At 44.0% G+C, this 22,886-nt stretch overlaps 1 protein-coding gene across 1 annotated transcript in view; it reads right to left on the reverse strand.

Annotated features, from left to right (window-relative positions):
- LOC144769271 (electrogenic sodium bicarbonate cotransporter 1-like) overlaps window positions 1-22,886 on the reverse strand; it is a 584,697-nt gene that overhangs the window by 311,617 nt on the left and 250,194 nt on the right. Inside the window, exons 6-7 of the mRNA XM_078653329.1 lie at window positions 3,954-4,041; window positions 1,738-1,892 (exon numbers count right to left, since the gene is read on the reverse strand). Of these exons, the coding sequence (XP_078509455.1) occupies window positions 1,738-1,892; window positions 3,954-4,041 (243 nt within the window). The remainder of the gene's footprint in view (window positions 1-1,737; window positions 1,893-3,953; window positions 4,042-22,886) is intronic.

Here is a 22,886-nt window from a genome sequence, read left to right on the forward strand (position 1 = left end):
CTTCAATGAGTGGGTTTGAACAATATGGATCAGCTACATTATTATTAAATTGCTTTAAATGAAAGATATATTTATTAAATATTGGTAGGTGGTGGCTGGCTTTTCCATTCTCGTGCAATGCAAAGCCTTGTGATAGTAATAGAGATATAAAGCATAGGTAATATGTAAGTTTAGGTGTGATGCAGATAAATGAATACCCAGCATAATATTCAAGAGATTGAATCCAACCTCCGTCCTGTTTTTAAATGTAAAAATAGTAAAACTAATTTAATGTAAAATATTAATGCAATATAATTGTATATATCTATTTAAACATATAACAAAATAAAAATACTATTAATTTAACTTTGCAATTAATATATGAATCATTAATATATATTACATCAAAGTATTTTGATGAGTATTTATTTTAAAAAACTCCCCCTAAAGTAAAAGATTTATATTTATTTATAACATATAACTATTGAGCAAAAGTTATGTATAGAATTATTTGAAGTAATCATTTTTTTAAAAACAGTTACATTTGAGTTTAAATGAAAAAATAGTCAATAAAATATTTTATAAAAAAGTAAACATTCTTTTTATATGTATATACTTTTTATTGTTAAATCAAATTGGAATATATTTTTAAAAAGTCAAATTTTTATTTTTATTTTACCGTTATTGCCTATTGGGTGTTATTTTAATACCCAGCCTCCATTCTTTTTTTATGGCGGAAGTTGCAGTAACAGTGGTTGACCATGGGTGGTGCTTGACTATATGTCTTCCCCATTTTCTAGCTGCTCCCTGTCGCTTCCACATTTACTACAAAAATATAAGCATAGATGTGAGGAAATCTCTGCAGTCTGGATGGAGATCACCAAGCATAAAAGATAGGAGAAAAAGTGTTCAACTAGTAATAATTAATTACTATAAAATGTACTACAAAGTACTGTGTGTGACTAGGCCCCTTTTACTTACTTCCCGATAATTTGGAAAATTCAAGAGATATATGTTTTTGGTACCCCATACTTTGACAATACATTTTATTTGGAAAATTAAAAAAAATTATATTTGAGCCAGTGGCCTGTTGCACCTCTTCCCCTTCCTGGACGGTTGTCCCCTCTTTTCTCTTGTCAGCCTTACTCACCACTTTATCTCCAAATCTCTGTTCAGCACTCTGTTGCTTTTTTGGAGCTAGGCTCACGCTATATAAATCTACATACATATATGCCCAAGAGCCATGCATAGGAGGACAAGACAAATTTCACTTACTACGGTATAGAGGACTACTGACATCAACGTTTCTCTGCCTTTTCTAATAAACAGCATTGCTCTTTGTGCAGTGGCTCTGGGTCCCGAAGGTGTAAGGGACTCACCCCAATTATAGCTACATTTTACCATCCAACTGAGGTAAGTGGAACTGTTCCCCTTTTGTTGGCTGAGGACCTGTGGTGTCCTTTATGCAGCTGTCAGTGCTGTAAATTTGTACATCCATAAATAGACTGCAGATACCCTACACTGATCTACGAGGGCCAGATTTGTAACAGAAGTTTCCAGTTTTCCAAAATGAATCTAAATGGGAAACCTATTGGAATAATTGGTTTTCCTCCATATTCGGCCTTGTTCTACTCTGGTGGGCCTACCTTGGTCAACACCAATAAAGAGTTGCCTAGATATGCAGATTGCTAAATTGACTTCTTTGCTCCATGTGGTGAATATTTTTGGATAAAGAGAAAAAGTCAACATTGTGGATACCTCTTCTGTGGAGAAGGCACAAACTTTGGAGGCTGGATTCGCACAGTGGGGTCCAGTTTTCCAGGCGGCAACACCGTCAACTCATCGAGAAACTCATCAATTCCTTCAATCAGTTCGCTTGTGTTCAATGCCTTGCGAGCCACATTTTGAAAAATCTAAAAGAAAGAGAAAAAAAGATTTTTTTAACGCATTACAAAACAATATTGCTTATCTATATTGTAGGGTAATATTTCTGCACACGGAACTAAAATGAAACTATAAGTATATGACTTTAGGGAAGACCCAGGCAATAAATATGTATCAGTCTGTGCTTATATGTCTGTAAAGGTTTCTGTGTTTCTCTGAGAGGCAGAGCTTTAAGTGGGCAGGGTCTCAAGGGGTCTGAGCACCGGCAGTTTTTTTCAGGGGGCCTCGAAACGGGTCTCTATCGGGCTCTGTTTTGAGCACTGACACAGGCCGTCCGTTTTTTTTCCCAGATTGCAGTGACAGCAGTTCACTGCAGTCCGGAAAAAAGTGCCAGGATGCAAACCAATGCCCGATAGAGACCCGTTTCGAGACAGCCTGCACATCGATGTGCGCTGCCCACACTGCTCACTTCTCATTAGCAGAGAAGTTAGGGCATGACGTCATGCCAGGTGAGCGTTGTGGAGGAAGGGAAATCCTTTAAAGAGTCATTTTCTTTCTGGATTTCCCTTCTCTTTCTGAAAGCATTGTGGTGGTGTCACCAGGGCTTTAATTGGAATCTTTGTCAATATTATATACAAGCCATAGTTGCAGCTTATTTATCTTCTGCAACTAATAACCATTGACAAAGCCAATAGTCCTTACTTGTTGTAGGTATGATGTTACTTGTTGTATCACATATCTGGATGCCATGACCGAAACAGCAAAAAACTAGTCGGGCGGCACACTGTGCTAAGCACAGATTTTTAGTGTGAGTGTTTTAAAGCCACGCCCCTAATTACACTGGCCACGCCCCTTTGAGAGACCCCCCAGTTTTTTCATCCCACTTAAAGCAGTGCTGAGAGGACAAGAATTGCAGCATATATCAATGTGTTTATGCTGATGCATCTGAGAGCAGGGCCGGACTTGGTCCCCAAAGCACCCCTAGCAATTTTCTGGGACCAGCCCCTTGGGAAGCAATGTCTGGACCCAGGAGGCTAGAAATGCTTGCTTGCTGCTTTTATTACTTGGGCATGATATTGCAGCACCACTGCAAAAACGGCCCATAGTAACAAAACCGACCCACACTCTCCCAGGCTCCCGGGGAAACGCCTGACGCCTAGTCCGGCCAGCCCAGCCCTGTCTGCGGGTCTACTTGTGTCGTTGTTTACCGGTATTATGTGTATCTACGTTTATTCTCTCAGCAATGCCGTTAGTTTTGATAGATTTCTGAAATATCATTTTCGGGGTCCTGAGCATGAGATTTTGCTAGCAATGCTCATACTGTGAACTTTCACTAGCTGTACCTTAAGTCCCCAGCACTGGCATCTCACGCTAGGCTACTTGAGTGAAATGTTTCAAACGTTGACTTCACAGGCCTTCAGTCTAACTTTTCATCTTTTAAACCAGTGTTTTCCAAGCCATGAATTGTAGATGCATACCTGTAGGTTCCCCCAAAATGTGCGACTGGCGTGTCACCCGCATTTTCAGTTCAACCCCCGGACACACCTGGGAGCTCCAGACAGGTCATGCATGGCCTCATGGCACTGTGATATGAAGCAGTTCTAATCTTCTTGTGCCATGGGGAAGGATGACAGCATAACTGGCATTCCGACTCACCCAAGTGTCTGGATCAGTCAGGTCTGATCAACAACCTTGTGCAACACCCGCCCACAATAGCAACGTGACACAATATGAAATTTAAAAAATGGACAAAGTCAGTTTAACTCTGGTGTTGAGTCATATAACTTTCTTCATTGACTAAATAAGTGTATATAAATGAGATATTGATAAAGCAGTGTCTAGAAAAAATAGTGTATGGTTGATGATAAACACTTTTCTTAGGTAGCATTTAAATTTCTATTCATGTTAGAGTCAACAGCGTAGGCATGGTTGCAGAATTTGTGAATCTGTTTGAAATATTTGAGTAAAGAAGTAATTATATTCTCAATTCATTGAAAATATGAAAGTAAAAATAGCATAGAGGTTGCATTCCTTGTTTACATATGAATAGATACAACAGTATTAAATATCATTATGAAATATACACATACCTCATCACAGAGAAGTGTGGAAATTGCTCTCCCAATCTCATGATAGGCTCTTAGCTTTGCCTTGGGTCCCAACAAGATAAATACAAATCTGAAAAACAATACATGTGATTCATTGTGATGATGCTATTAGGTACAGCTAATGCCTTCTTTATGTTACCTCCTGAAACTGAGCCTGCTCAAGAGACAAACACCTCGTAGCAACATTTATTTAAATACACACAGGGAGTTTTATTCACAAAGGTAGCTTACACTTTTTGAGTAACTTACACTTTTGAGTACCTTTACTACGTTTAATATTTACATAATCTGAGCGCAAGTTACTGCTAAAAACAACATTGGAAATGCCAACATGTCTGGCTTTAAAGCAATGTTTCATGGTAATGTGAAGCTTTATAAGTAAATAGCATGGGAAGAGGTATGTATTTGTGTGGAAGCAAAGAACTATAAAATAATATTGGTAGGTTAAAAGGCCAGGTAACATTTGCACAGACATGCCAGATCTAAAAATCCATGTAGGTTAATGACTGCCCTACTCCCAACTGGCTGCTGCCAGAGATAAGCAACATAAATTATCTAGTTATTTAAGACGCTTTAATTACATTCCAATGGTATTTGTGTGACCCTGAAAGTTTAAGCTTAGGGAACCGGATTAACAAAATGATCACAGCTGCATGGAGGACAAGCACTTTTTGTGGAAGCACACAACTTCTGCCCAATCAAAACGTACTCCTGGCTCCCAAATGTAGGCATAGCCAAAGCCCCTCTCTAGTGATGATCACATAATTGTCTGGTGACAGCTGCACTTTCAAACAAGACCATACAAAGAGTAGTAAGTCTAGAACCACATGGCGAGTCAGTGGGATACTGCACAAGATGTTACAAAATGCTGCACTCTGTGCAAAGTGCCAGCTATGCATGGCCGCATAAAATGCCTAGCAAGCATGGATGGGGATAAGCAAGAAATAAGAGCACATATTAAAGAATATCTTTCCAAAACCTCGAACAATAGCTGGAAAAATGTTTGTTATGAGAAGCTGTGGTTGCACGCAAAGATAACAATTGAATGGATTTTATGCCCCTTTAGGCATGCCTTAAAAACTTCAATTTAAGGGAAATCATGGCTATGATACAACATTTAAAAACAACTGAAGTTTCCCAATTATGGTTATCTATACACCTATCATGCCCGTCGTCTGCATTGCCTGCTACCTCACACATGCAATTGGCGATTACATCTTTCCATAGTGTCATAGTCTGGAACATGTTATCTGCCCTATCCTGCTCCATATTTGCAAATGAAGGAGAATAGTGCAACTGTGAGCTGTCAGTCACATTAAAATACTGGTCAATTCAGTATAAATCAGGCCAGGTGGCGGCCCTAGGGAGCAGATTTACAAAGATGTCACGCAACGCAGGGCAACAACCAAAGTTGATGTGCTGCATTACGTGAGAAGGAGAGACCTGGAAAGCAGCACAATGTGTACTTAGATATGGCACAGTCTTATTCTCTCTCTAGCACTGGTGTAGAATCAGGCTACCTAACACCATGTACATACCTTTGCACCTTAGTACAAAGGTGCCTGCATCATGTCTAGCATAGGTTTTGTAGTGGAAGAGTACCATTCCAATACAAAATAATATATCTAGCCAAACTCTTAAACTTTTCCCACTTTGGATGTGTGCTGTAAAAAGCAGCACACATGCAAAGTCAGAAGAGGTTGGAGAAATAAAAGCATTTTTCAAAGTTAAAGCTAATATCAAAGAGAAGTTATTTTTGGTGCAGAACCCTGTCTACTGTTGTTGTTAGTAGATAGGGGTTTACGTTCAAAACCAAAGTGGCTGCAGGAACGATTCGGTATCATTCATGGAATGCCCCCCTCCTACACAACGTATTGCCAAGCATCGAAAAACGCAGCTTTGTGTTGATTCTGGGAAACCTTTCAGCTCAAAACAAGTTTTGCACTGGAAGGAAAATTCCAAATTGACATTTTACGCCAGATCGCATTCCTTTCATGACACACACCCGGCGTAAAATGTTAGTAAATCTGTCCCTAATTGTCTGCCACAGAATTAAAAGCAAAAGTGTTATCTCCCACCCTCTTCACACCTAGCTTGACGTGTGGGTATCAGAGCGCTTTACATACACAAAGGCAAGAGAAATTGCATTACATAGCAGGACATAAGGATGCATGAATAATCAAAAACATAATAATTTGGCATATATTGCAGGGGAGGGAGAGAACGCAGGTGGTTGAAACAGTCAGATAACCACCTATCCTTGCTAGTCAAGTAAGAGGGTAGTCAGCTAGGTTATTGAAGTCTAGGTTAGTTGACTTGGTCGGTAAAGTATTTGTTGAGGAGAAGGAGTTTCAGGTCCCTTTTGAAGCAAGAGAAGGAGGGGTTGCATACGAGGTCTATAGGGAGTGCATTCCACATCCTGGGAACGTTACCAGAAAAGGATCAGCATTGAGTGGTTTTCTTTTTTACTTTCGGGGGGATGAGAAGAAGTGAGTTGGAGCTTCTCAGAGTTCTGGATTTTACTGCTTTTACCAGTTTGCTGTTTAGGTAGTTGGGGGAATGTGAGTGAAGGGTTTTGTGTGTGATGCAGGCCAATTTGTAGATACATCTCCCTTCCATGGAAAGCCAGTTGAGGAATTTGAGGGTTGGTGTGATGTGTTCAAATCTTTGTACACCAGTTATGAGTTGAGCTGCGGTGTTAAGGACTGACCTTAGTGGGGCTAGGTGAGCTTTTGGAGTCTCTGTTAGGATGGCATTCCCATAGTCCAGTTTAGATAGGACAAGGGATTGTACGATTGTCTTGAGATCTTCTTGGTGAATGAAAGGTTTCATTTTCTTGAGGTGTTTTAGTGAGTAAAGAGCACTTTTTACAGAGGTTTTGATGTGGTCCTTCATTGATAGGTTCTTGTCCAGGGAATGCCTAGTGTCTTTACCGAGTTGAATAGGACAGGGGAGCAGTTTAGGGCATCAAGATTCTTGAGCCAGTCATGGATTGGTCGGTGGTAACTTTTTGGAGAGAACAGTATTAATTCCGTTTTGTCCGGGTTCAGCTTTGAGTGGCTTGCGTTAAACCAAGTTCGGATCGTGGTTAGTGTGCCATTGAGGTGTTGGATGTCACTGGGTGATTTGATTTTGTAGTAGATTTGTGTGTCATCTGCATTTAGGTGGTATTTCACTCCTGCTTGTTTCAGAATGATTGTGAGGGGTTCCATGAAGAGATTGAAGAGGGATGGTGAGAGAATTGAGCGTTGCGGGACCCCAAGTGTGACTCATGTTGGCATAGAGAGGCAGGACTTGATCTTAATTTGTTGCGAACGGTTGTGAACCTTTTAGTACTATGTCATTAATGCCAGAGCGCCTCTTCAAAGTCTCAAGTAAAGCTGAATGATATATTGTGTCAAATGCTGCTGATAGGTCAAAAAGGATGAGGAGACAAGCTTCCCCTTGATCTAAGGCTATGTGGATATCGTCTGAAATATTGAGCATAGCTGTTTCAGTGCTACAACCTTTCCTGAATCCTGAAACCTTTCCTGAATTATATTGAATACCTCGTTTTCCAACATGAGTTCAAAGTCCGACCAACTAGCCTAATTTGTTAGATGTAGGCGGACCTGGTTGTCCTTAGTATGATTTTATTCTGTTTGGTCAAGGGTTATTAAAGGGGGGCAGGTTGTGAGGGAAGGAGGGTTAGAGGTTTGATTGAAGGATTGCTCAATTTTTGTGACTTTATCAGTGAAGAAGCTGGAGGTTTCTTCGCATCGAGCCTTGGTGGCTTTTATTTCCTGTGGGGATGAGCCGTTTGACTTTTAACAAGGTTGACGACTTCTCTCGGTCTATTCTTTGCCTGGTCTAGTTGGCTGCAGAAGAAAGAGGCCTTTTCTCTGAAAATATGTTTTTTATATGCCGACTGAGCAGATCTAAGTTGCGCTAGGTGTAATGTCGAAGGGTTTAGTCTCCACGTCCTTTCTGAATGCAGTAGTTGTCGTCTTTTGTTATTAAGATCCACGTAGAACCAAGATTTAGATTTGGTAGATCTCACTTGTTTGAGTTTGAGTGGCGCTACTTGATCTAATACCTCCGTCATTGTTGAATTAAAGTGAGCTGTGAGGTCATCGGCCGTCATGGTGGAAGGCTGGAGCTGTAGATGGGCCTGAATCCTAAATCAAGATCGGTTATAGGGACTCCTTTGATGCTCCTGGTCCACTGCTTAGGTTTGTCAGATTGTGTTGATTGTTGTCTGATGTGTGAGTCAATATTAAACTGTATGAGGTGGTGGTCAGACCAGTCAATGGGGGAAATAGATCTCAGAGAGATCAGCTCATTTTGGTGATGATTGCATACAGAGTTGCTCCTTTGATGTGTGTTGGTTCATTGCAGAGTTGCTTGAGGTTAGTTATTTCAAGCAGGTTAGAAAGGTTCTGGACTGTGTTGTCTTCAGGGTTGTTCCAGTGGATATTGAAGTCACCCAGGAACACGTCTTTTGTGTCTGCTAGGGAGAAACATGTTATTAGGTCAGTTATTTATTCTACAAAGAGGGCATGATCACCCGGAGGACGGTAGATGGTGTGAAATTTGATGGGCGCGGTGCCTTTGACTGTAAGTTCAACACCCAGGTACTCAAGAGTCAGGTATTCTGTAGGTTTTAATGTGGTAAGCTGTATTCCTTCATTGTGAATGATAGCTAGCCCTCCACCTGTTTTGATCGGTCTGTCGAGTCTGATGATGTTGTATACCGGAGGGGTGAGCAGGTCTAGAATGGGGGTAGAGTGGTCATTGAGCCAGGATTTAGTGAGGAATGTGATGTTGATTTCTTCAGCGAGTATAGTTTCAGCAATGTCTGTGGCGTGTTGTACTGCTAATCTATAGTTGAGGAGCATGCAAGATAGAGGATGGGGGTTCCTAGTTGGTGTGCTCTGTATGGATAGAAGTGTATTGAGCAGAAGGTCTGGGCAAGAGGATAGTTCTAGGGATTCTATTTGTGCCAACTATAACTGGGATTGTGGTAGGAGCTGTATTCTGGCTCATTGCGAGGTAAGAGTCGTTGATCTCATCTGCTTCCAGTGCTGAAATAGGGCGGTGAGCTTGGCTAGGTTGGTGTGCCTGACTCCCCAAAGGAATGAAGGGCCATGGGGTGTCAAGTGGGGTCATGGAAGAGGTTATGCGAAGGGAAGGTACGTAGCTACCCGGAGAGTATGAGCAAGTAGACTTAATCCGGTTCGGAAGGTCTTGTTGTAGTTGTAGGATATCGGCCACTAGGGTTTCTACTTTCTGTTTCATTCGGGTCAGTTGTTGGGCAAGTGAGCTAAAAGAGCTTCTTGCCTTCTGCGGGAGAAGTATGACTAGGGTCTGTGAAAGGGGAGAGTACTGGGTTATGGAATTGAACTGTATCATTGGGATTAGGGTTGGGGATAGATTGCACGTGATGAGTTGGAGCCATGGTGTTTCCAATCTTGAGGTTAGGAGAACGTGTTGTGGGTCTTGGGTCCGAGGGAGGATAGTGAGCAATGGTACAGAGGAAGTCAGTGTCCAGGGAATTGGCAGTGAGATTAGAGGTGAAGATGGTTTGGGCATGTGGATGTGGGTCCGAGGAAGGAGAGTGTGTAGTCATTTGAGGGAGGTCAGTGTCCAGGTGATTATCGGTGACGTTGGACATGGGGATGGTTTGTGCAGGTGGAATAGGGTCAGTATCGGAGTAGGGGATAGTTTTTAAGGTTGGAGTCGGGACTCCTAAGGTCAACAGGGGAGTGCCAGTAGAGAGTTAAGTAGCGGACAGACTGCAGTTTGTGTCCGATCTGCCTAGCTCAAGATCAGCCTTGTGGTGTTTATTACCTGTGAGTATGCTGGTCCTGGTGGGATCAGTTGATGCCATTATAGTGGGTGTTTGACGGCGGAGTGTGATGAGGGGGGTAGTGAGATTGTAATGAGTGATGGTGAATGTCCATGAGTTTTGGAGTGGGTCATCAGGGAAGGAGATTGGATCGGTTCCGGGTTTCTTGTCAGGATGGAGGGGGATAGGGGAGAATGGGTATGATGGTTCTGTTGAGTTAATGAGGAGAGTAATGCTGGGAGTGACGAATCAAAAGTGGAGAGGTGCGGGTCAGTGGCCTGTATGAGAATGTTTCCTGTTCTGAAGATGGAAATTGTAAGTTCTCCTTTAAAGGTGGGGGAGGCAGTTGTGGAGATTTTTTTGCCATAAGGGATATTTGCTGACTTGGTGTCTAGAAAGTGAAGAAGGAAGGTGTTTTTCCGTTTTGTCGGGCGATTAGTGTGACAGATGAAGTTAGTTTTCGTCTTGCCGTTAGTAGCGGTGTTGTAGTTTAAAGTCAACAATTAAAAGGAGAGGAGGTTGGGATGTGGCCGGTTGATGAATTGTGATGTAGTGTTCTTTAAAGAACTGTGTCTTCAACTGTTTCCTAAACTGGAGCACCTCTGTAGCAGTCCTGATGGATACAGGGATGTTGTTCCACATCCTGGGTGGCTAGATAGAAAAGGACTGCTGTCTTTTTAGGTCTTGGATACTGTTGTTTACATCAGTGGGCTACAGGCCACCCATAGGCTTACCATTTTGTTGCTTCAATGTAGCTCTTGTATCCTTCGTTTCCATTTGTCTATGGCATACATGCGTCATGACTCTTTTTCTGTTTGGCCCTCCCCTAAAGCATGGACCAAGTACTTGTGTCCATCCGCTGCTCCTGTTTTAGGAGCTACTGTTTTCTTTGAGGACTCCATACAAGTGCTCGTGTTTTCACTTGCTCCGTCTCCTCCCACCTGCCCTATCCCTGTTGCTTGTTTCCTTTCACAGATCGTGCTGTAATGTGTGTCTTTCTTTATCCCCCTCCTCACCCGCCCCTGCTCGTGTTTCTTTATTCCCCCCACCCGCCCTTGTGCTGTTTCTGGACAGGAAGCCAAAAACCACTGCAGACAAACCAAACCATTTTGTTTCTTGTTTTAATGGCTGTCCCTGCAGATGCTCGTAATTTAAAGGGCATCCAAGAAAACATCACTACAGCCAAGCTGCTGCTGCCATGGTCTAGCAGGAGATATAGAATAACTTCATTTCTGCCCGTCATGCCGATGCACATTTGAAATAAACATAATACCAGAGAGAAATACTACAGAAACGTCACTAGCACGCTAAGTAAATTCAGAGGGCTCACCAAGCCTCCTTTAATCACCATGAGCCCTCCCCCAGCATAGCCTGCGTAGATTAATCAAATTGGTGATAAATCCTAACACCAAGACTCGAGTGCTTGCAGAGGAAGCATAAACAGCTGCTGGATGGCATTTACACTGTCATAGGCAATTTCAGGGGGGGAGTGGACAGAAAACAGAAACAACATCGTCTCACCTCCTATGAAGGCAGCTCCCTTAGCACTGCAGTAGATATGCTGCCTGCATTCTGAGTCTACAGGAATCTAAGCCCGGCAGAGATCACCGGGCAATATATCCAACCGATGCAGACCGTGCCCAGCACTCAGCGGCCCATCTAGACAACAAGCATTCAACTCCACGTAATTCAACACAACGCCACGCAATTAAGTGCCACACATTTCCACAACACACATATCAACACCACATACTTCCACTACACACAACACATTTCAACATCTCATAATTCCATGCCACACAATTCAACTCCGCATCATTCCACTCCATGTCACATAATTACAATCTAACAAATTCAACTCCGCATATTCCCACTCAGCTCCACGTAAAATATTTCCACTCCACTACAACCCACATAATACTACTCCACCCAACACAATTCAACTCCAGATAACTCCACTACATGTAATTATACTCCAACCTACATGATTGCACTTCACATATATCCACTAAGATCCAAATTAAACACATAATTACTCTCCACAAAACTCAACTCCGTACCATACCACATAATTCCACTCCACATAATCCCACTCCACACCTTGCCATATAATTCCACACCACACCACACAGTTCCACTCCACACAACATAATTATACTCCACATACCACTCAACATCACATAATTTAACACCACCTAATTACATTCCACTCCATACTACATAATTACACTTCACCTCAATCCACTCCAGGCCACATAGCAACACTCCTCATAAATACACTCTACATCCTGCCACATAATTCCACTCAAAAATATTTCACTCAACGCCACAGAATTCTATGCCACAGAATTCAACTCCACACAATTCTATTCCACACTACATAATTCCACACCAAATCCCATAATTCCACTTCACAACACATACTTCCACTACATACTGGATACCTCCAATCCACACCATAGAATTCCACATCATGCCACATATTTCAACACCACACCACACAATTCCACTCCACTACATGCCACTCCATGACACGCAATACCACTCCACATAATTACACTCCATTACACACAATCCCACTCCACAAAATTACACTACACTCATTACCACATAACTACTACCCACATAATTCCATTGCACACATGCCACATAATTCCACTACACATAACTCCACTCGACACCACATAATTCCACGCCACACTATTCCACTTCAACCCACATTATTTCACACCACATAATTGCAATCCCACAATCTGATTCAACTTCATGCCACATAATCCAGGTCCACTACATGTCACTCCTTTTTTAATTTTTTAATTTTTATTTTATCTTATCCCATACAATAGCAGCAAGTGAACATAAATAAGTTACATTAAAGTCCATTAAGATAACCAAGATAGGTAAAGTACAGTAAAAAAGCAGCACTGATTCATAATTAATTCCTAACCAGGTCATGAGCGCCCCTCATATCCTCCTCCCTTTGTTTTTAGCCCGCTTGCCTTTGCAAACATACAGTGCGTTTTCAAAAAAGTAAACATGCAGGAAGGTAGAGGTTCGGGCCAGGATGAGGAGATACACAGCCTAAACACCGAAATTGCAATAAAAATCATTTCCAAACCAGACCCCACTAATGACTCATCCACCCCAACAACATAAGCTGTGGTAATGGAGCGATAGTAACCTTCAGAACCTCCCCAAAGAAGCCTACAATTTCTGATCCAAGCATTTTTAAGCTGGGACAAGAGTAAAGCATATGAACCATCTCCGCATCCATATCATGGCATCTAGGACAGCGAGTCCCCGCTACACCGCCCCACTTTGCAATCTTTGCTGGAGTTATATATAGGTCAAACAGTGTTTCGTAGTGTTGTGACTGGAGTTTCGAGGCGCACATGATTGACCCTCCCATTTCAAGCAATTTCAAGAAACCAGAGTCCACTAGTTCAAGCCGATCCCGTCATTTTCCATTGTGTTTATCCAAGTCATCTGGGACCAGTTCAAGCAAACAACCATATAACAGAAAAATAGTGGGGCGGGTGCTATTAATCAATATTTCCAAGAAGGGGATTCGATCATAACCCACTGCCCCCCAGCATTTCTAGTGAGAAAATCCCGCAGCTGAAGATATTCAAAAAAATCCAGAGGCCCAACATCTTCTACAGACCAGCTCAAAGGGTGCAAGATGATTCCCAGTGAGGAGGTCTCCAATCCTGCCACTTCCCCTGCTTCTCCACCTAGCTAGGCAATTATCGTGAAATATACTGGGCAGTTGTTCATTCCTGAGCAAGGGGGTGTATCTGCTATACCTACCCACCCCAATTTCTTCTGGACGTTTGTCCAGTTTTGGAAAGCGTCAAGTAAAGTCTTGAAGCAGCTCCGTTTAAAATAGCTTGACTCAAAGACTTCAATAGACTGCCGTGGGTCGAGCTACCAATCAATAGCTCATATATTGTAGGTGCAGAATATATTACCCCACTCTCCATTCCTCAGCAATTAAATAATATACTGTAACATTGCAAAGCTGCATCTTACTATTATAATCTGAAATTAGGGGACGCCCACCCATCACTATCTCTAGGTAAGCACATAAAAATGCTAGCCCTCCTAGTCCTCCCATAAGCCCAGATGAAACCTGCCACTAATCTATCCATTGTTTTGAACCATTCATTGTGTATATAAATCTCCAATGGGACGGTACGAAAAATATATACCAACTTAAGAAGAAATATCATTTTAACCAGGTTACTTCTCCTCACTATAGAGAGTTTCAGATTATCCCAATGTGTGAAGTCCTTCTTAGTTTTTTATGAAATTTAGATCTATTATAAGCTCCACTTTGGAAGTAATGCATATTCCTAAATATGTAGCTTCATGTGTGATCCTGATAACAACGGCTAGGGTATGTCTGTTAATCAATTCTTGGGTATTAGCTTTATTTAGCAAAAGCCCTGATTGTCTCCCAAATTCTTCTACAATCTCCTCAGCAGCGCAAAGTGCCCTGTCCAGGTCACTGGTAATTATGGCCACTTCATCAGCATATGCCAGGGCGTCTGTATCCCAACCCTGTAGACTGACGGGCAAAATGTCCGGAGAGGATTCCAGCCTCCTAAGAAAGGGGTCAATAAATAGTGCAAATAACAAGGGGGAGATGGGGCAGCCCTGCCTCGTGCCCCTTTCTATCCAAAAGGGCTCTGATTCATGCCCCATTATTTGCAGGCGGGCTGTAGGTTTATTATACATTACATGCATTGCATTAGCAAAGCCCCCCCCCCCCAAGCCATGTACTTCGAGAACATGCCACAAAAAATCCCACAACACCCTGTTGAAGGCTTTTTCGGTGTCAAGTAAAGCCAACCCCATAGGCTTTGCAAGAACATCCGTTGCATCGAATAAAGAGATAACCCTCTGGACATGATCCGATGTCCCTCTACCAGGGATGAACCCATGCTGCCGGTCCGACACCAGTCGGTGTATAACACCCACTAGCCGTCTGGCAAAGATTTTTGCATAGACCTTCACATCGCTACTAAGCAGTGTGATTGGTCTATATGAACACCGAGCTGTAGGGTCCTTACCTTTTTTTAAAAAGATGATTATATTCGCAATGCCCCATCATCCGAGGGGGGCAGCACCGGCCCTAGCTTCATTGAATAGACTCAACAATTCCTGGTGAATATCTGCATAAAACACCTTATAAAACTCAAGAGGGATGGAATCTGCCCCAACTGCGTTCCCTGATAGTAGAGCAAACAGGGTCGCCTGTAATTCTTCGGGTAGTATACCATCCCCTAAAAGCAATCTCTCCTCGTTGGTGATTTTGCTCGGATGCCCAGCATTGCCAATGCCTTGTGCCAGAGGGCCGCTGTCGAAATCAGCTTAATAAAGATTGGCATAAAAACCCCTGAAGGCCTCTCTAACCATATCGGGATCTGTAACCAAGCTACCTTGCATATTCCTTATTTTATCATGCAACCTGCCACCCCTTGTTGCCGTGCTCTTACTGCAAGAAAGCGCCCCATCGGCTCACTATACTCGTAGCAATCCTGATCTTTGGTCAGATATATCCCAGCCATTTTCTCTGCAAAGTGTTCATTTAGGCGAGCCTTGGAAACAGCTATCAGGTTCAGCACGGGGCAAGATCCTTCACAGTTTCTACAGCACTGATTAAGTCTGCCTCCAGTTCACTTAGCTTCTGATATAGTTCCTTGCTGTGTCCCAGCTCCAACTTTTGTTTAACAATACTGAAGCTCAGGGTTCCCCCCCTCACCCCGGCTTTGAATGCATCCCAAACCATTCCTGAGGAGGAGCTGTCTTTATTCAAATCAAAAGACCCCATGATCCAAGGCTTCATATATCTGACATAAACCGAATCTGACAGCAATCCACACTCAAAAGTCCATTCTCCAGATGTACAGCAAAGCCCAGCCATGGAGAGCTCGAGAATAATTGGATTGTGGTCAGAAACCACTCTAGGGGAGGTCAAGCTGGGCCCACATAGCCAATGCGGGTGATACAAAAAACATCCAATCTGGCAAACGTGCCTAGGGGGGCTGGGTAATAAGTGTATCCTGGATCTGGGGCCTTCAGAGAGGACCAAATATCAATCAGCCCTAACTCATTCTGCAGATGGCCCAGGAATCGAAATGATTGTGGCTTACACCCTCCATAGCTTTCTTCCCTACCACAAAGCCCTCCCCATTGAGCCATTTAAATTGAAATCCCCACAGACTATTACTGGGTCAGGCAAAGATGGGAGCTCAGTAGCCAAAAATGTAAACAAACCAGGGTCATCTAATACTGCACTACATGCCACTCCATGCCACACAATGCCACTCTATGCAAATCCACACCATACAACATAATTACATTCCGCATAATTCCACTCCACACCATGGCACATATTTATACTACACATATTTCAATTCCACACCACATAAATCTACTCCACTTCATAACATATAGCTAAAAGACACTGTGTAGTAATGAAACACTACTCAAATGAGGTTTACTTGAAGGTACTTTTATTCAGTCTTGTTCAACAGGTGCTCCCAGCTTGGCGGCATAAACCCTTCTCCCAACGTTCTAACCTGCACTCCCAGAGGAGCGCGGACCATACCAATTGGGCAGCAAGAGGAGGGGGAGAGCGGGGAGTGGGATGAGAGTGAGATTACAACACACCATCCTCCCTAAGGAAAATGGAGAGAAGGAAAGCGTGAGAGCTCCCAGCAGAAATAGGTGCTGGAAAGATGGGGAGAGAGAGGTAGAGAGAGAGAGAGAGAGAGAGAGATGGGGAGAGGGAGGGATATATGTGTCACAAAACAACCGGGTCGGGAACAGGTGACCCCATGCCAAAGTCTAAATGGAAAAAACTCATGAGACTACAGTTGACTATGGTACATGCGATGTGAAGGGTAGGTTTTACTTGACGTGACTGAGGGTATAGTTATTCGATCTCCTGGCATATATGGAAGGATTGCAATGAGACACCCATTGTCCAAATGTGTGTCTGCAGCAAACAGAACAAAACTCTTAAGAATTCAGGTTTCAGCAATTAAAGTTATGGGATACAATCAACCCACGCATAAACAACTGTAACATTATGGTGCCACTAGGGTGTGCCCAGTTAAGATATAGGCTGTTCAATTCAAAGGATGCACGGTTATGTGCTTACTTCAGGTTGCAGCAATTAGAGTTATGAGATACTATCGACCAACGCATAACAACTGTAACATTATGGTGCCACAAGGGTGTGCCCAATTAAGATGTAGGCTGTTCAGTTCAATGGATGCACGGTTACGTTCTAGGCGTCCTGACCTGGGTAGATCACAGGTGTTGGTATCACATCCTTTCCACCCTTGAAATCAATCACCGCAAATGACACTTGTGAATGTCTGGTGCACCATGGATGTGCACCTCTATGATGTGGGCAGTACAATTGAGGGATTCACGAGTATGTACTTTAGGCATCCTGTCCTGGGTAAAACACCACCCTTTGTTCCCTTTAGTCAGAACTTGCCCACAGTTTATTTCTCCCTTGGAATCCGCAATTCTCCTGCTAATATTACCCTTTCCCTCCGGAAGATTGATACTGGCTGTAATGTTGCTCTTTACATTTTATACTTTTCCACTTCTTAACAGTGGAACTGATGCCTTCTTCCTTTCTTTCGAAATCTCTTTCTTCTCCACCTATTCCTTCACAGTTTTCTTTTTCTCTCCTTTTTTTTTTTTATGTTTCTTACGTATTTCTCTCTCATCCACCAAACCCTGATAAGATTCTAATCCTCCTCTCAGTTTGCCCATGGCTGTATTCTCCACACGTTCTTTCAAACTTGCTGCGCCTTTACATCCGCGTTTTTCTCTCAGTTCGCACTTGGCAGTATTTTCCTCACGTTCTTCAAAACTTGCTGCACCCTCACAACCTCCTGCCACTTTTACACACGTGTTTTTTTCCAGTGCCTTCTCCTTCATTTGTTCTCTTCTTCTTCCCTCGAGGGATATTCTCAAAACCTTTTGATCCTCCCACCCCAACATGGTGGGTCCTCTTTCTGTTACGTATACGGTACTCCTGGTATACTTTCCCTTGTACGTTAACTCCATGACTAGGTATCCTATAACCTTGACGTCCTCCCCTGTGCAAGTCTCCAGAAATATGTTAGCTTCTTTCAATTCGTTTCCATATTTTTTAGTTTTTGAGTTCCAGTCACTCCTGCTTATCCCACTATGCGGCGATCCTGAATCTAATAACATATCTGTCATCACTCCTCCTATGCAGATGGTCCACCCCTGGTATACTTTGCATTGCTTTCGATGCTCGTTGCTACTCATTTCATTCTTGAAAACTTCTACCCTTTGTACCTTCTCCAACGAGGCATGTGCAACATGTTCATTCCTCACTCTCAAGATATCCACGCAAATATTACAGGCCGTTCCTTTCATGAATGTTTTTTTCATTTTGAGGTACATTTTACGCCCTCCTGTTCCTAAGCTGTACAGCAATACTTCAAACTTTTCCTTAGACACCAAGGATACTGCCCCTTCCTCCAGTGCTGTACTGTATACTTTCCATTCATTCCATTCTGCCATGGTTTCATCATCCCTCTCCATAAACGACACTGGAGGCAGAAAATCATACTTCTGGCCCCACTCCATGTTAAATGTACAACTGATTTTGGAAAATCACTTGAGAATGCTTAACTTCCTAAGCAGGAAGATGGGATCAAGGTGAGCTTGGAGGGTAACACGAGCGTCCCCAGACCAGCAACTGGAGACGTGCCAAGAACAGCCACTAGGATTTTGCTTTGAAAAACACTGTTTCCGAATAGTATATATGTTTCTGGCTTGACTTTCTATGATCCTTAAGTCTGCTTAGCTCACACCGTCTATGGGTTGGGAACCCTTGGAAATCCTAATTCACTTGTGCCAAGGGATGCTTAACCCTTACCCGACGAGCTGCTTCTGAACTGTAATGAATATTCCTCAAGGTGTACTTGCACTATATGCCCCTCTTTGGTTCCCACACACTGCCTCACTTCACAGCCACTATGAGATTTTCAACTCTGGACTTCGAGAGATACCTCACCATATGTTCCTCTGGAAATATCTTCAAGCTGTTCCCACGCACTGTCGAGATCCTAAGCTTGGCCTCCCGCTGCTTCAACACCTACCGTGGATGGGTCTACAACGCATAACCCTGATGTTTAGTCACAGTCCCAAAAATCTCCACACATCGCTTAGGGATGCTGCGTCAGTTCTAAATTTCCCTTACGCTGCTTCAACCCCGCAGTGGTGATTTACTTCACAGGACCCATATATTAATCTCGTTCTCTCAGCTCCTTCTATGCCTTCTCATCAACTAGCCAGCGCTGCCTCAAATTTAAGATGTCCTTGTGCCGCTTCTACATAGCGTTACGACTGAGTTCACCTCGCCTGAATCTTCTACGCGCTGCTATAGTACCAATTCCCAGGTTAAGTTCAGACGGTAATGTCACTCAATATGCTGCCACCAGTGATCTTCAATCCCTGGAAGAGAGTCAAGCTATACAATCTGTAATTCTGGTTTTATATTTTATTTCTCTTCACACATCTGCCCTTCACGACCTCCATTCAGTGTCTTGAGACATATGCACCATAAGTTACGCTCTGCGCACCTCTCAAATTTTCAGAGGACCAACTCAATAATGCAGTCCAGCCTGTGTCCCCCACGGTTAATCTCCTTCCCCCGAAAGAACATGTGAATCCAGCTGGATTCTCCGAGGCTTTCAGTTACACACCTCCTATACTTCTGGGAGTCAGGGAAAGACGTCTTCCCCACGCTGTCATTCGCTCATGCCACAAATGGTTAACGCTCACCTCAAATCAGTTCCTTTCACGTTGCTTCCAATGCGACCTTAATGCACGATCCGCTCCCTTAATTTCTCGCTCACCTCAACACAGCTCCTTTCACGTTGCTACAAGAGCGCCTGGAATGCACACTCCACTCACTTCACCTCACGCTGTATAAATGTCTCGCGCCATAGATTTGCGCAGTTCATTGACCAACGGAGCCCACAGCCTTTTTTCCTTTCCTCAGGTTCTTTTGCACCGCTGGCTCCGGTATCACTGTGTGCTGATTGCTGCACGTCACTTTCTCCTGAAGATTTCTACCTCCTGAGCCGTTGCGACCTGAGAGGGTTAAATTCACCTCACTGACTCCGTCCTTGCCTTCTCGCTCCACCTCTTCGCCTCCTGTGCCCGGCGTGACACTCGACTTGCACACTCTCGCGTAAGATGCGAATGTGCTTATAAATTTACTTCTCACTCCCAATGGCAGGACAGGAACTTCCTGTCAACGACTCCGCGGCGCTTCTGGGCAAGACCAGATACGTCTTGTTACACACTAGAGTTCCCTGCTATCACTGACAGCCGGACAGCCTTCCGTTCCTCAAAGGGGACTACAACTGAGGTCCTGTCTTCTACTTAATGAGCCCCAAAGAATGACGACACTCCTCACACTGCTCCGACAGTTGAGTTAGATTTATTGCTTAATTCAGCCGCAATTTTTTCTTCACACGCACCGCCGCTCGACGTCTTCACTCGCTTTACTGGCAGATCCTTACACCTCTTCCGGTTCACACACAGCCTTTACGCGTTGTGCCGGGCGGCTTCAGCTCAACATGCCGCTGCTTAATTACGGGTCCGTGCACCTCTTCTGGACCACTCACCAAATCGCTCGATGCGCCCCGTAGCCTCAGATCAACGTGCCACAGCCAATTACGGTTCCTTTCACCTCTTCAGATCGTTTCATTAATTAACGCGTTGTGCCCAGCCTCTTCCGCTCAGCCTGCCGCTGATTCTTGGTAAGTCCTCCGTCACACCAACGGGACTGTACACACCGGCTCCACCAACGCCTGTGACTTCAAACGAGAAGGCAAACTTCCTCTCCTCCCCTCAGCACCAGCTCACCGACTCCCCGGCTAAAACCACTTCCGACTTTTCGAAGCGAGAGCCTGACGTCCAGCAGAGACGCTCTTCGGTATTATATCTGGTGCTGGGAAATCCACAGTTCACTCGATCCGCAATGTCCGCACAAGCATTAAGTTCATCCCGGGGAGGGAAAGCACCTCACTGACCCCGGCTCAGCTCCCGGTCCTCGTCGCCAAAATGTAGTAATGAAACACTACTCAAATGAGGTTTACTTGAAGGTACTTTTATTCAGTCTTGTTCAACAGGTGCTCCCAGCTTGGCGGCATAAACCCTTCTCCCAACGTTCTAACCTGCACTCCCAGAGGAGCGCGGACCATACCAATTGGGCAGCAAGAGGAGGGGGAGAGCGGGGAGTGGGATGAGAGTGAGATTACAACACACTGGCAACGGCAAAAGCTCTCGGATTTCTGCGGCCTATTGGCTTTTCCCAACACTTGTTTATCTTTTTTTTTACACTTTTCAGTCTGCAGTCTCATGGTGTACTGGCTGTGGGTGTGCTGAGAACCACCAAAGAGGGAGACTGTTTGATTTTTTTAACATATAGTTTAAAATACAACTCGGAATTTCTCAGAGTTAATGCATAAAATAAAAACACGAGTTGGCGTGAGCAGGGGTTGCTTCTCAGTTTTGCAGCTTGCGCTATTTACAATTCTGCATTAACTCAGAGAAATTCTGACTTATATTTTGGACTTTGGATACCTCAACCACATAAAGCAGGTGTGTGGCTATGAGGTAGCAAGCGCAGATCTTCATTATACACTTGCTCCAAACAAACACAGCACAGTATAGATCCCAGGGCTTTATCTATACTACTATAATAAAGGAGAAACTTTCAGGCTTTGAGGCGGGTAAACTCCGGAACCACTGCGCCAATCTACACACCCGATACACCGTAGAAATCGTCAGGGTGTGTAGATTGTTATAGGCTATATAAAGTTTAAAAATAAACCTTATTAAAAAAATCTATATTAAAAAAAAAGTAGTCCCCCCAAAGTAGCGCCGGCCGCGACGTGCGTGCTCACGTCGAGGAGCGGCGTCAGAACGGCGTCAGAGGAGCGGCGGACATGGCGCGGGGGAAGAGCGGCGGCGGACAAGCGGTGAGGAGCAGAGCGGCGAGGAGCTGTCAACTCAGGAGCGGCGGCTGAGGTAAGCAGGCGGGTGTCGGGCCAGGCAGGGGACGTGGAGTTACAAAAGGCAATGTCGGGGCGCAACTTCTTCGAAACGTGCATGGTCCTGTGTGGTGATGTATGAATTTCGGACCTTTTCGCTCAGCGCCCAGATCCGATTCCATTTCCATTCACAGCGCAGAAGTTACCTCAGGAAGTGAGCCAACAGTCCCATCCTTATTTCTTCTCGCATGGAAATCCTCTGAATTTTGGAACAGTGAGATGCGCACACCTGTCCTCTCTCTCGGCTGTAGGCAGGCTCTACGGGAAACAACATTTTTCCCCCGAAGACTTTGGAACGCAATGTCATTTTAATGAAACTGGCATAACGACAGTCTCATTAGTATGTCAGTCTTTTTACCGATATGTTTAATATGACGCTGTTGTCACTGATTTATGCGCACCTCTAGTAGTTACTCAGAGCCGGAGCTAGATATGCAAATTTAAAGTGCAGGCACTTACTACCCTAAAGCAGTTCTTTCCTGTTTCGCTTGCTTTTAAGTAAAAGAAGTGCATGCGCTCTGTCACAGTCACATAATCTAGATCTGAATGCTGACAAAAACTAAAGGATTAAAACGTGCAATTTGTGGCTTGCCTCCGTAAACGGGGCCCGGGCTGCTGGGCAATGTCGGGGCAGGCGGGGGTCGGGGAAGCCTGATTGCTCCCGGACAAGGTCGGGACGGGCTGCTAGTTTATTTAGATAAAGTCCTTTCTGTTTTATGAGCCCTCTGTGGTAGCGCTCTAGTGTTCCTTTAGCGGAACAGGAACCACGTCACAGGATGTGGTAGGCTGGGTCATTGTTCTCTGGCGCCGAAGCGAGAGGAAGCCAGCCCCGGCGCTCCTGTACAAAATAAATAAGTTTAACACCTAACGCGGTGTCATAGCTTCATTACAATGGCGACGAGGATGGGATCACTAATACCCGAACGCGCGCGACCCCTGAAATTGCACGCATCTCGC

This window comes from Lissotriton helveticus, chromosome 7 (genome assembly GCF_964261635.1).
Source record: "Lissotriton helveticus chromosome 7, aLisHel1.1, whole genome shotgun sequence".
Taxonomy (NCBI): Eukaryota; Metazoa; Chordata; class Amphibia; order Caudata; family Salamandridae; genus Lissotriton; species Lissotriton helveticus.